The sequence below is a fragment of the Leuciscus leuciscus genome, assembly GCF_965113295.1.
Source record: "Leuciscus leuciscus genome assembly, chromosome: 25".
Lineage (NCBI taxonomy): Eukaryota > Metazoa > Chordata > Actinopteri > Cypriniformes > Leuciscidae > Leuciscus > Leuciscus leuciscus.
This window is the reverse complement of record NC_138724.1, coordinates 19,460,508-19,473,843: the sequence shown is the minus strand read 5'-3', so window position 1 is coordinate 19,473,843 and position 13,336 is coordinate 19,460,508. Positions and strand designations below refer to the sequence as shown.

Here is a 13,336-nt window from a genome sequence, read left to right as displayed (position 1 = left end):
GGACAAGTTAAAGTGTAGTTCAGTAAACAGCTCACCACAATACAGTGACAAACATTTGTCAAGTCTATACCTTCTGAGCTGTGCTTAGGATTTCATTCTGCTGTTTCTCATAGGAGTCGAGCTGGCGCTCCAGTTGCACCTCTCTCTGATCCCAGATCAGTTGCCGCTCCTCGAGAAGCTGATACAAGGATAACAAATATTATTAGAAATCATGATTGAAGTATGCTTTATACAGTGTAAAAATAGAGAAGAAACCTGTTTAAATGCAATACTGACATTATTCTGCTGCACCAGCTCCTCTTCCTGGCCGCTGATGGTGCGTTCCTGCTCCGCCATAATGTTCTTTAAGTATTTTATCTCTTCCCGCTGGGTATTAAGCTCTCTGCTCTGCCTCATTTCCAACAGACGAACTTCCTCCAGTTTCCTATGCCACTCGATCACCTGTAGGGGTTGATATTAAGCTGTAAATTCTGCAGCTGAGTGCAAATGACTGTTTATGGGAACAATTTCCTTTATTAATACGAGTAACTTAACTTGAATAGATATAAGTGAAAAGATATAAGATATAAATATATATAATAAATACATATGAATGAAATTATTATAAATAAATAATAATTTTAAAAAATTCAATAAAATTAAGAAAACATGTTTTCAAGAATCACTCAATCAACTTACTTTCTGCGCTCCTTTAGCATCTTTCAGTGTTGCTATGAGCTCCTCCAACCCCTTCAGCTTTAGCTCCAGTTCTTGTGCCTTCCCTTCTGCTTTCCTCCTTTCCTCCGCAGCCTTTTGCGCCTCCTCCCTGGCCCGTGCCTTGTCCTCCTGCAGGTGGAGCATGGTGTTGGAAAACTTCTCCTGTTGGGCCAGCGGCAAGGCTCCTGAGAACTGTCTGCGGAGGGCCTGAATGGTGTGGCGCAGGTGTCTGGCCCGCTGATGCCCCTCCTGCCTTGCGTGCCACAGCGTCTGCTGCTGGGCATCCAGCTGCTGTTCGACTCTGAGCTTTTGCGCTTCGAGTTTCTGAAGGCGCGTGTTGGCGGCCTCCAGCCGGCTGATTGCTGTGGTCTCGCTCAACTGGAGAGCTACAATGTGCTGGTGGAGTTTGGCGATAAGGGCCTTTTCATCGGACTGAGCCTGAGGAGATGTGCGTTTAGTGGCGTGATCAAAAGGGTGCACAACTGAAAAGAGAAAAACATACCTGGTAGTCCAACACCTGTCTCCTCAGGCTTTCTACTTCCTTCTCTCTCGACTGCTGTCTGGCCTCCAGAGCGGACACCTGCATTTTAGCGACATCTGACACCTCCCTCAACCTGCAAACATTTGAAACCTCTTAAAACAGATGTTTGTGTACATTTTCTCATGATACTGTTGTAATAGCAAGCATGTGCACAGGTTGAGTCCACAGGCTTACTTGGACACTTCAATCCGCAGCTCTGCCTCGGTTTTCTCCAGTTCGGTGATTCGCTTGCGATCAGCGTCGCTGATGTGTTTGCTAACGCTGTCCGCCAGCTCGTCCCTGAGCTCCCGCTCTATCCGCTGAGCCTCCAGGTTTAGTTTTGTGAGCTACACCGCCATACAGAAATATATGCAAAATATTAAATTTAGCTAATTAAATGTTCAACACACTGTTTACATTTTTTTTATTAAATAAAAGCTATAAAAAGGAAATTAAATAAAATAAAAGCTTATTTAATGTTCAACATAATGTGTTTTATATAAAGATTATTAAAAGAACAACATATTGTTTAAAAAAAAAAACATTTGCTAAAATAAAACAAAAGCTTATTAAACGTTTTATCAAATGTTTTATTCAAATCAAATAGAAGCGCATTTAATGTGCAACATATTGTTTTATTAATATAAAAACGTATTTAAATGTTAAACATATTGTGTTTTATAAAAAATTAAATTATTCAACATTTAATATTCAACATACTGTGCTTTATTAAAATAATCTAAAAGCTTATTAAATGTTCAGCATACTGTGTTTTATAAAAAATTAAATAAAATGAAAGATTATTAAAAGAACAACAAACTGTAAAAAAAAAGAAAAAAAAGTTGTTTTACTAAAATAAAACAAAAGCTTATTAAACGTTTTATCAAATGTTTTATTTGTGTTTTATTCAAATAAAATATAAGCGCATTTAATGTACAACATATTGTTTTATTAATATAAAAACTTATTTAATGTTTAACATATTGTGTTTAAAAAAAAAAAATAATTCAACATTTAATATTCAACATAATGTGCTTTATTAAAATAACCTAAAAGCTTATTAAATGTTCAGCATACTGTGTTTTATAAAAAAATTTATAAAATGTTCAAGCTAAGGTGTTGAAAGTGTTTTTTGGCACGTTTCTATATGGTTGTTTTCGGGATGGATGCTAAGTGATGGATGCAAGAGATAAATCAGACCCACCTCAGCAAACTTGGTCTCTAGCTCAAAGTTGCGCTCTTCCACCTGTTTGAGGGAGTTCCTCAGGTGCTCGTACATCTTCTGAGCATGTTCGGCTCGCTGTCTTTCATTTAGCTCCTTCATCTCCAGCATGGTGATGCGTCTGGACACAGATACAATCTCGCTGTTGGCCAGGGCTTTGGCTGCCTTGTCCATGCTGTTCTCACCACCTGTGAACACCCGAAATCATGGGAAATAGGTCAACTTTAGGATATTGAAGAGATAACTTTTTTTATTCAATGACATATTTCACAATGCTTCAACATTGCTTTCGTCTAATCAATTAGCAGTGACGTTTACCAGTCGTGCTGAAGTTTTCCCAGGCCTGCTCCAATGTGTGAAGCTTCTCCTTGCTAATCTCAAGCTCTTTATTGATGGAGTTAATGCATTCGTGTAAAGACACATTCTCCCTCTGAAAGTGAAGGAGAGTGCTGTAATAAAAATGAAGAAAGACCTCCATTGCTTTACGTAATTTGCCAAGAGATGTACCTCTAGGTGCTCCAGTGTGTTTGTCTTCTGAACAAGGTGATTGTCTTTCTGTAGGAGGTTTCTGTACTTGATGGTGAGCTCAGTGTATTGTTTGTTGGCTCTCTCCAGCTCTGATGTAGAAACACTACCATCAAGGGATTTCTGCAATGCGGCTATTTTAAACGCAGCCATTTCCTGAGGGCAAAGCAAGTTTACAGAGGTCAGTTACAGCTCTCAGCGAAGATGCCTTGGAAAAACAACAAAACAGTACTAAAACAACTAAATTTGTCATTAAAAATACAATCATTATTTATACATTTTTATTATTTGTTAATATTGTCTTGAGAGTTCATAAAGTTTTTATTCCATTTCAGCAATTTTGCTGACATTAAGTTTTAAAATTCATATACAGTAGTGGCCAAAAGTGATGTCTGGAGGGGAGATTTGTTTTTCATGACCCTACAAATTCAATTAAACTATCAAAATATAAGGCAAATATTTTATATTGTTTAAATATTTTAAATATGAAGTAAAAAAAAAAAAAACACTATACTTGGTTAAGGTATCTGACAAAATTCTGTGTCAAAAAAGGCAAGCTACAGCTACAGGCTTTATTGTATTATGCAAAACAAAAATGCATAGAAAAAAAAAAGAAAAATTATCCATTGACTACAGCTATTAATATTTTGTTAGTTCTCTCTTGTTTTTGCATGTGTTCATCATTTCTGTCACGGCTGCGACACAGTGAGCTGGTGGGGGAAGTGGCATCTGGACGGGCAGGACTCGGGAGCAATCCAAGACCTCGCTTTAACAAGGCCCAGGGAAAGGAAAGGCGACAGCTGATCCAAGATGAGGTCCGAGCTGGGGTGGAAGAAGCCCGCTGCAGTAGGATAGTAGGGATGCGGCAGCAGGGGGCATGGACCCGATGGGAGCAGGTGGCAGACCGAAAGATATCGTGGACAGAATTGTGGAAGTCTGAGCCACACCGGATAAAATTCCTGGTTCAGTCTGTCTATGATGTCCTCCCCAGTCCATCCAATCTTTTCCGCTGGGGCCTGGCAGATACACCACTGTGCCCACTCTGCCAGAGAGGAGGTTCATTGGAGCACATCTTGAGCAGCTGCCCAAAAGCACTGGGAGATGGGCGCTACCGTTGGCGCCACGACCAAGTGCTGAGGGTCATTGCTGAGGTCATCAGTACTGGGATCACCTGCAGTAAACACCAGCAACCAGCAAGACAGAACATCGTCTTTGTTAAAGCCGGGGAGAAGCCACATCAGCGCTTGAAGGAATCAGGGGGGCTGTTCGCAACAGCAAAGGACTGGCAGCTGAAGGTCGACCTAGGGAGACAGCTCAAATTCCCAGGAAACATCGCGGCGACCACGCTCAGGCCAGACATTGTCCTGGTGTCAGAAAAAACAAGGCAAGTGGTCCTGCTGGAGTTGACTGTTCCCTGGGAAGACCGGATGGAGGAGGCATTTGAGAGGAAGAGGGCCAAGTACGAGGAGCTGGCAGGCGAATGCCGAAGCAGGGGGTGGAGGACCCGATGCAGTCCTATCGAGGTCGGGTGCAGAGGATTCGTCGGCCAGTCACTCATCAGGGCTCTCAAGATGCTTGGAGTGAAGGGACTGCACATCAGGAAAGCCACCAAGAATATCACGGATGCCGCTGAAAAGGCGTCAAGATGGCTGTGGATCAAGCGGGGTGATCCGTGGATTGGACAAGCTACTCAGACACAAGCCAGGGTCTGATCAACCCTGGCTGGGTCGCCTGGGCGAGGGTGTATGATGTTGTGAGACCCGAAACACCCAATGAACCCAGGATACATCACTGATGATGAGTCTGAGTTGCACCAGAGGTGTATTTCAAGAACTTTGTATGACAGCCAGGACAAAAAAGTATGTCTTTACAATTTGTCAATCAGTATGATTACAAAATCAACAATCAATTTTTTAAAATAATTTTTAAATAAAAGGATGAAAATGTACATTTTCCTCAGTCAGACATCACTTTTGGCTACTCCTGTTAATAAGGGGGTTTTAAGCTTTTTGACATCATGGTCCTAAAAATATGATGATTCCCTTTGTAAGAGACTCTCTACCCAAAATATAAATAGTAGCTATCCATATATGTATTTGCTGTACAACATATTGTAAATATGTGTAGAATATTACTGTATACACAAAATATTTAGTTTTTATCTTTTTTTATTCTACCAACAATTAGGGTATTAATGTGATAATAAATAATAAAATAATTGTGATTAATTTATAAGCAGAAAGAAACTGTAATAAATGTCAATTTCTCTTAATGATAACTTTTTTTTATTACAAGTTATTTATTTATTTATTTATATTTTTTTACACTATGTTTTCTTAAACTTTTCCAAAACTAGATATCAGTATCGGCCACTAGAAAACCCCTATCAGTAGGCCTCTAATAAATCCCATCATTCATAGGTTTCTTTTTGATCTGTATGAGTGTTGCCTGATACCTTGAACCTCTGCAGGTAGCCAATTCTTTCTGTTACCACGGCCTCCATGTGTCTGAAATCATCCTTCAGTTTGCCGTTCTCCTTCCTCAAGTGTTGCTCGAGCTCAAGCAGAGTCGTGTAACGTCGCGTCAGACACTTCTCGTTGACCCTGAGAACCATCATTTTCCGAGCCGTCTCAGCAAGCTCCTGTCTGATCTCATTTGGGTCCTTTTCAAGAGCCTCTAACCAGTGCTGGAAATGAGTCAAACAGATGATGGGAATCATTTAAAGAACAAATTAGAAATGTAGTGATTTTACGATGAACTTAGTCTTTAAGAGACTCACATTGTACTCTTTGATTTTTACTACATCCACCTCCCTTTGCTCCTCAAGTTTGGATTTCAGTTCTGCAAAAAAGTCCATCTCTTTTTGCCAAGACTCCCTCTCACTGGAGCAGACAGACACAGTGAATTAAAACAATGCTTTAATGGTTACCAATCATATGTATGATTGATATATATATATACATATATATATACTGTATATATATTACATTATAATATAAACAATCTTTTTGGCTCTACATACCTTTTATATATATGATATTTTACAATATAAATGATCTTTATTGCTTGGCATACCTTTGATGCTCCTTATATAGAAGTCCTTGTTGATGGCGCATCACTGCAAATTTCCTTTTATACTCTTCCAGAGCTGAACTGAGCTGCTCAATGGAATCTTCTTTGTTTTTGATCTCCTGAACATCCACAGTTGGGAGTCTTAAGATTATGTACCTTACATCTGGTGTCCATTATAACACAAAACAGTTACCAGATTGACACACACCTGTAGGAGTTGTACTATGTATTCATTGAGAGCGTTGATGACCTCGACACTAGTTGGCGTCATCTCTTCAGGCAGAGCTAATGTCTTGTAAGGGATGGAAGTGCCCGTTGATTTGCTCATTGATTCAACCTCACTTTCCAAGTGAGCAACCTACAAAAAAGACACAAAAAAGAGAGTGTGCCAGTGAATTTAAAACCATATTTTTAATCCAGTAGATGCTTGCGTTGGTATTTTGAGTAAATACCTTCTCATTAGCTTTCGTTAACTGATAGAGAGTGTTTGCTGCCTCCTCTCTCGCAGCCTTCAACTCCTGGCGTAGCTCCTCATTGCGGCCGGTCAGCTGATCTACCTGCGTTCTCAGGTGGAGGTTTGCATCAAACTTTCCCTCTGAGTACTTCATCTCCAACGCCTTAAGATAAACACATTTATCACTCATATATGTTGTGACAGGATATTTAGGAACGGCAATGTCACTTCGCTGGAAGATTAGAGACCAAAAACTTCATATTCAAGAATGTAAGATTGAAAAAAGTTATCAAGATGACTAATCACTGTACCAGCACAAAATCTCTGCTTGCAGAACTCTGATGAAAGATCAGCAGATTTCCACAAGATTTGACTGCCTGTCTCCCCTTAGATTTTCATCTATTTTCCCCTCACTTTAATTACATTTTGTAAAGGCTTTCATTAAATATTTTGAATAAACGGTCAAATAAGAGTGTAGCACACTTGAAAGTACACATTTTACTACAGACCATTACATGTATAATTTTATATTTAAATGTATTATTTAAAATGCATAATTATGACGTATTATTTATTTATAAATTAAAAATTAAATGTTATATATAAGTTAAAATGTATAAATATATATATATATATATATATTATTTATTAGTTACATACAACTTACGAAGACATTTATTATTTATAAGTTATTTACTATTATTTTTCAAAACCTATCATTTTTTCAATTAAATATTGCATTACTCATTAAATGTATAATTTTATATACAATATATATATATATATATATATTTTAGTGTTGTCAATTCGATTAATCGTGACTTATCGCATCTAACATAAAAGTTTTGCTTATATAATATGTGTATATATATATATATATATATATATATATATATGTGTGTATATGTATATTTACACACTCACACACACACATTATATATATAAATATATATACGCACATATATTACATAAACAAAAACTTTTGTTAGATATGATTAATTGATTTGACAGCATTAATATATATATATATATATATATATATATATATATACACACTATATATTATTTTAAATTAAAAACATTTATTATCTTTCACACATTTCCTCAATTATTATAGAACTTATTAAATGTATACTTTTATATTTAAATGTATAATTTCACATGCATAATTATAATATTTATTATTTATTTCAAATAAAAAAATTTTTATTATTATTATCATTTACTTAATATTCTTTATAATTCACACATATAAATATAAATTATTTATTTTCATTAAATATTACAAAGAAAATAATGCAATACTACACAGATTCAGTGTGGGCCCACTAAACGTTGGTGAACGTACACTGACGAGTCTCTCCAGGCTGGGAATGCTGACGCCAGTGGGTGTGGGTGTTTTGTTCTGAGCGTCCTGGATGGCCTGCAGGATCTCTTTCATTCCCTGCTCCAGCTGTTTATTCTCATTCAGCATTTCATTCACTGCAGGAGAGAGAAACATTATAGTCACAGAAACCACCTGATACTGCAAGTGTTGGAAGGTCACGGTGATGCTTCTCACATTTGGCCTTGAACTGGGCAGATTCTGTTCTCTTGAGCTCCAGTTCTTCCTCTTTGTTGCTCAGCTCTTTCTGTAGACGCTCGTTCTGAGAAACAAACAGTTTGTTAGCTTTAACGCTTAAGATGTTAAAAACTCATCGTTCTCTGATAAAGGCTTACTTTGCGTTTGATCTCTTCATCGGTAGATCCAGAGACAGGCCTCTCTCTAAGAGATCTGCTGGGCTTTTCTTCAACACTGTCATCAAGCAGTGAACTACTGACTACCGATATGCCTTAAAAAAAAGGAAATGTGCTGTCAGGTTTTATTATATAATGTTACAATGCAAACAAATGATCTGTTTATGTGAATAGGACAATATAACTGATATGTAGCATCTTGGAGTTAAGATCTCACCTTTGTCCTTAACCAGCGCACGAATGCGTTGTTTCAGCTCGAGCCTTTCCTCCTCAAGGCGCTCAATCTAAGGAGAGTCCCGTTAAAAGTCACAGACAAAATTAAAATGGGATAATGGACCAAAGCCAGACCATAGAGATTAAGTGTTTACCTCTTTCAGCAGGACCTGGTTCTCAGCTTTGTACTGTCTCTGCTTCAAAACCTTTGATCTCTGAAATTCACTCAAATCCAGTTCTTCCTTTGGATTTAATCCTGGTGAGGGAACATGATCCCAATGAGGGTCAAAGCTGATTAGCAAAATCAATATGGGATATGAAAACAATCTTTATATCTAGGTGTAGGTAAAAACAGAGATACAGTAATTGAGCCAGATCCATGATGGCAATCTTAAAATAATAAGCAGGTTGAAGAAAATTACCCAGCCGTTCTCGTAGGTCTTCGTTCTCGTCTAGTAAATTGTTGATTTTGATCTCCAGCTGGTTAATCTCTTTTATCATGGCTTCTATCTCCCGGTCTCTCACTCGGATTTGATTTTTACATTCTTTGATCTCAGTGATTGCAGCTTCCAAACCATCCGTCCCCTGAAAGACAGTGAAGTGCTTCAAGACAAACGTCTATGTAGGCATAAAATAACTTTCTATAAGCTAAAGTGTCCCCTTGTTGTTTTCTAAATGTTTAACTCTTTAATTTGTTGTGATCAAGTGTTGCTACTTATGTCAGACATTGTAAAAGTTACACCAAAACCTTTGTATTTGAGAAGCCACCCAAAAACTTTATTGCTAGAATATAGTGCGATAATATATATATTTTTTTTAATTACATTATTAACTCTAAATAAAAAAATATCATTATCTTTAGCTAGTGGTCATGAAGATAGATGCAACAGAACAACAAAAATTATGAAACTGTTGATAACCATATTCACACATATATCATTTTACTCATTAAATGTATAATGTTTATATTTAAAATGAAAAAGTATAAATATGACATTTATCCACACATATTATTTTCGTTAAATATGAGTTTTGTCACAAAGGTAGATGCGACAGATCAAAGTATGAATAAAACTGTTGTCAGTTGATAATCATATTAATATAAACTTTTTTGAAGCTGCTTGAGCAAATAATAATATTAGTTAATTCATATTAATTTTTAATTCATTATGAATTATTGACCCTTTTTTATTTACATTTTTATTTTGAAGATTCCATGAAAAAACAAACAAATGTATAAGTGAGCTTATAAGGAACAGATCCTTTGGCTCATATTGTTCCTAACGCATCGCTGCGACTTCTACTTGTAGATTCAAGAAATCTTGTTAAGATGCTTTGTGACCTTACTGAGTTGAAGATGCTATTGGAAAATAGAGTAACTAATTGTCAACCAAACCTCAGACTATTTATAGAAACCCCCAAAAGTATTTTGACTTTGTAACGGCAGTGAATTGTACAATACTGAAGGTAAGTGCCAAGGTACAAACTCACAGACTCATAGAGACGGATTCGACTGAGGGTGTCATTGAGTTCTTTGTCTTTGTCCCTGGCGTCACGTTCAGCCAGTTGGGCGGCACGCTCGGCCTCCAGAGCTCTCCTCTCAGCCACTAGCAGTTTACTGCTCAAGTCCTCCAACCTACGCTGCTGCACACTAACATGACCTTTTTCTTTCTTCAATGGTTTTTTCAGCTCCTCGACGAGCAGAGCGTTCTTTTCCATTTCCGTTGTGTACTGCTCGACTTGCTCTGACAGCATCTTGATCTGGTTGTCCCTCTCTTGCACAGCCTTTTGAAGTCAAACACAAAGTCAGTGACATCTTTGAACTGGGATAGAATGAGATGAACCAATATGACGGAAACAATGAATGAAGACAGATGAATGACACATAAAGCAAAGGAAATGAGAAACAGAGATACTCACGGCACACAGTTCATATATGACCTGACTCGGCCGAGTCGTAAAGGAGAGAGAATGGAAATAGGAAACATTTGCAAGCCAATGAAGCATTTGAAAGGAGGTAGTAACGATTAAAACGAGCGTGCATCAAAAAGAACACACAAATAAAGAGACAGACATAATAAAGCACACAAACTAAGCCAAATTGGCAAGGCATTAGCATAGATCTGAGGCCTGTTTCACACATCTCACGTCTGTGGCCAGTTTCGGCGCTCATATTAACAGGCTACAGCATTCATGCTGTGTTCTCAGAAGCATCACAGTGGCGATGGTGAGTTATGCCACTGAAAATATTTCTGTCATGCGTCATGTACTAAACTTAAGAGAAAACACATTGAAATGCACTATAAACCTATTGATCAAGCACTTCTATCTATCTATCTATCTAGATCGGTGTTATCAACACAATCTTTTGCAATACAGGCTATTATGAAGAAAACATAAAATAAAAGTGGGACACATTGTTTAAAACAATACATCTGGTGGGCTACGTTCCACATGACAAACGCATAAACATGTTCTATTCAGCAATCTGACTGAATCCAGATGATTTGAGCAGTTTATAGCTACACTTTGGGGTTTTTGTTCCATTCCTTATAAATTCATTCACGTCTTACTCATGTAAATTAAATTTCACAATAAACAAGTTTGTTAAAATTATCAAAGGCCAACTTCTAATACTCATTTTATTAATCACCGCAATTAAAGGCACTATTCAATGTCACAACTCAGAAATCACTAAACGCTGTCACACTGCAAACGCAGGATGTGTGAAAAAGGCCTAAGATAAATCAATCCTAATTAATAGGGGGAAAAAAATAAGTTTGGTTGATAAATAAAAATGTATATGAGAGAAAGAATAAAAACAATGACTAAGTGAGTTTTACAATGAATGCCATCACCTGATTAATGAAATTAATTTTGGTTGATCATTTAATAATTATATATATTTTTAATCAAAACACAAATGTAATATGTATACTTACATACTACAAATATAATATTAAATTCAACAAACAAATAAATAAAAAATTAAAGTTTGGGGCCGGTATTAAGACTTTTTATGTATATGAAAGAAGTCTCTCATGCTCACCAAGGCTGCATTTATTTTATCAAAAATACAGTAAAAACAGTGATATTGTGAGATATTATAAAAAATTTGAATAACTGTTTAAAAATATTTGAAAATTATTCATGTAATGGCAAAGCTGAATTTCCAGCATCATTACTCGTCTTCAGTGTCACATGATCCTTCAAAAATTATTCTAATGCTAATTTGCTGCTCAAGAAACATTTCTTATTATCGATGTTGAAAACAGTTATGCTGGTTAATATTTCAGTGATACATTTCCCCAAGATTCTTTGATTAATAGAAAGCTCAAAAGAACAGCATTGATTGAAATACAAATCTTTTGACATCTTTACTGACACCAAACATATAATTACATATTATAAATGACAAATTGAACATTTGCTAAGTACATATTGACACCCCTATTGTTCAACCTTTTTCAGGATAGAGAGCTGTGAGATATGATATCTGGCTAACCTGCTGCAGTGCGATAATGTTGCTTTTGTCGGAGTCCATCTGACCAGCTCGAAGTTTCTCCCTCAAATCTCTGATCATCTGTTGATACTCCAAAATTTCCATATCTTTCACTGATAAAACACTCTGAAACCGACACAAACACATGACAGTTACAGCATGTAGAACTTCCTAAACTACCAAAAGAAGAAACCTTTTTTATTCCCTCATTAGACTCATTGTGTATTTTGTATTTGACTGTTTAGGGACATTGCTGGTCTATAGGTTGCAAGGATGCAGGGCCGTAGTTAGGGTATCCAGGTGCGGGATGTTGCTGTGGGCCCCCCTCGGTGGAAATTGCGTGCGCCGCTAGAATTGTCACTACCTTTCGCCCATATAGGGACGGCCCTGCTAGGATGTATGATACCTTCTGCGGGTTAGATATTTGGCACTGATTTTCACCGAAGTCATGGTGTTGCAAACCAGACAGTAACTTGAGCCACTTTAATTACAAGCTATTCAACTTTTTGGATCTTTTCCATCAGGTACGACATCTATCCAAACAAAGAGTAGTTCCAAAGTAAATGATTATAGGGTTTGTGAAAACATTCATAACGACTTTCTTTTATAGTTGATTTGTTTCAACTTGTTCAGAGTCATAATAGTATCATTATATTATTTAATTTGTTATGCAACATTAATATTAAAAGCATAAGTGATTTTGCTCTCACAATGAGATTACGTGATCTTTATTTGTGTCTGGAGTTTATTCTTTATTTTGGGGGCAGTATGAACTAGCCCTTAGAAAATATTCTCATGCATTTTCCAGGAACATCTTAAGTTAGTACAATTGATTATAAAATAGATTTTTTTGTAAATTATGCTATAAAAACACAAATTTGAGAATATTATATTATATTTGACTTCTCATATTGACTTCTAAAGGCACTTTTTGTAATGTCTATTCAATGATTTACTCGTCAGCCACAAAAATTTTACAAAAGTTATGTTCGTTTGGGTTCATTTGGGAGCTTTTGACATAAAATATCGATATTTTTTTTATAAATTAAAAGCCCAAGAATTTTTCCATCTATATTTCTTAAAATGCATACAAGCTGAATTCCATTGTAGATGCGTGACAGCACAATGTAAAAAAACAAAAAAACAAAAACATTCTTCTTGGATCATTAACTCAGAAGTTGTTGGTTGAAAGAGTCTGGCACAAAGACAACTATTTAAACTATTCTTAAGAATTGATAAACAGGTAAAACCAAAAGAAAACAATAACAGTGTACTACTGAGAAAATTCGCCATATTTGCATGCCAGCTTTTTGTGGCATACATACATTTGCATACAAGCTCACCTTCCACTCCTCCACTTTGGCATTAACCGCAGCCAAAACTGGGTCGTCCTCT

The 13,336-nt window shown here is 36.6% G+C and overlaps 1 protein-coding gene across 1 annotated transcript in view; it reads right to left on the bottom strand.

The window, feature by feature from the left end:
- cep290 (centrosomal protein 290) overlaps positions 1–13,336 on the bottom strand; it is a 30,498-nt gene that overhangs the window by 11,879 nt on the left and 5,283 nt on the right. Inside the window, exons 10-31 of the mRNA XM_082158934.1 lie at positions 13,285–13,334; positions 11,945–12,067; positions 9,931–10,224; positions 8,862–9,024; positions 8,595–8,695; positions 8,444–8,510; positions 8,209–8,321; positions 8,051–8,135; positions 7,838–7,971; positions 6,488–6,652; positions 6,244–6,393; positions 6,039–6,154; positions 5,743–5,845; positions 5,419–5,649; positions 2,946–3,119; positions 2,757–2,868; positions 2,421–2,626; positions 1,412–1,563; positions 1,199–1,310; positions 679–1,134; positions 277–441; positions 71–178 (exon numbers count right to left, since the gene is read on the bottom strand). Of these exons, the coding sequence (XP_082015060.1) occupies positions 71–178; positions 277–441; positions 679–1,134; positions 1,199–1,310; positions 1,412–1,563; positions 2,421–2,626; positions 2,757–2,868; positions 2,946–3,119; positions 5,419–5,649; positions 5,743–5,845; positions 6,039–6,154; positions 6,244–6,393; positions 6,488–6,652; positions 7,838–7,971; positions 8,051–8,135; positions 8,209–8,321; positions 8,444–8,510; positions 8,595–8,695; positions 8,862–9,024; positions 9,931–10,224; positions 11,945–12,067; positions 13,285–13,334 (3,380 nt within the window). The remainder of the gene's footprint in view (positions 1–70; positions 179–276; positions 442–678; positions 1,135–1,198; positions 1,311–1,411; positions 1,564–2,420; positions 2,627–2,756; positions 2,869–2,945; positions 3,120–5,418; positions 5,650–5,742; positions 5,846–6,038; positions 6,155–6,243; positions 6,394–6,487; positions 6,653–7,837; positions 7,972–8,050; positions 8,136–8,208; positions 8,322–8,443; positions 8,511–8,594; positions 8,696–8,861; positions 9,025–9,930; positions 10,225–11,944; positions 12,068–13,284; positions 13,335–13,336) is intronic.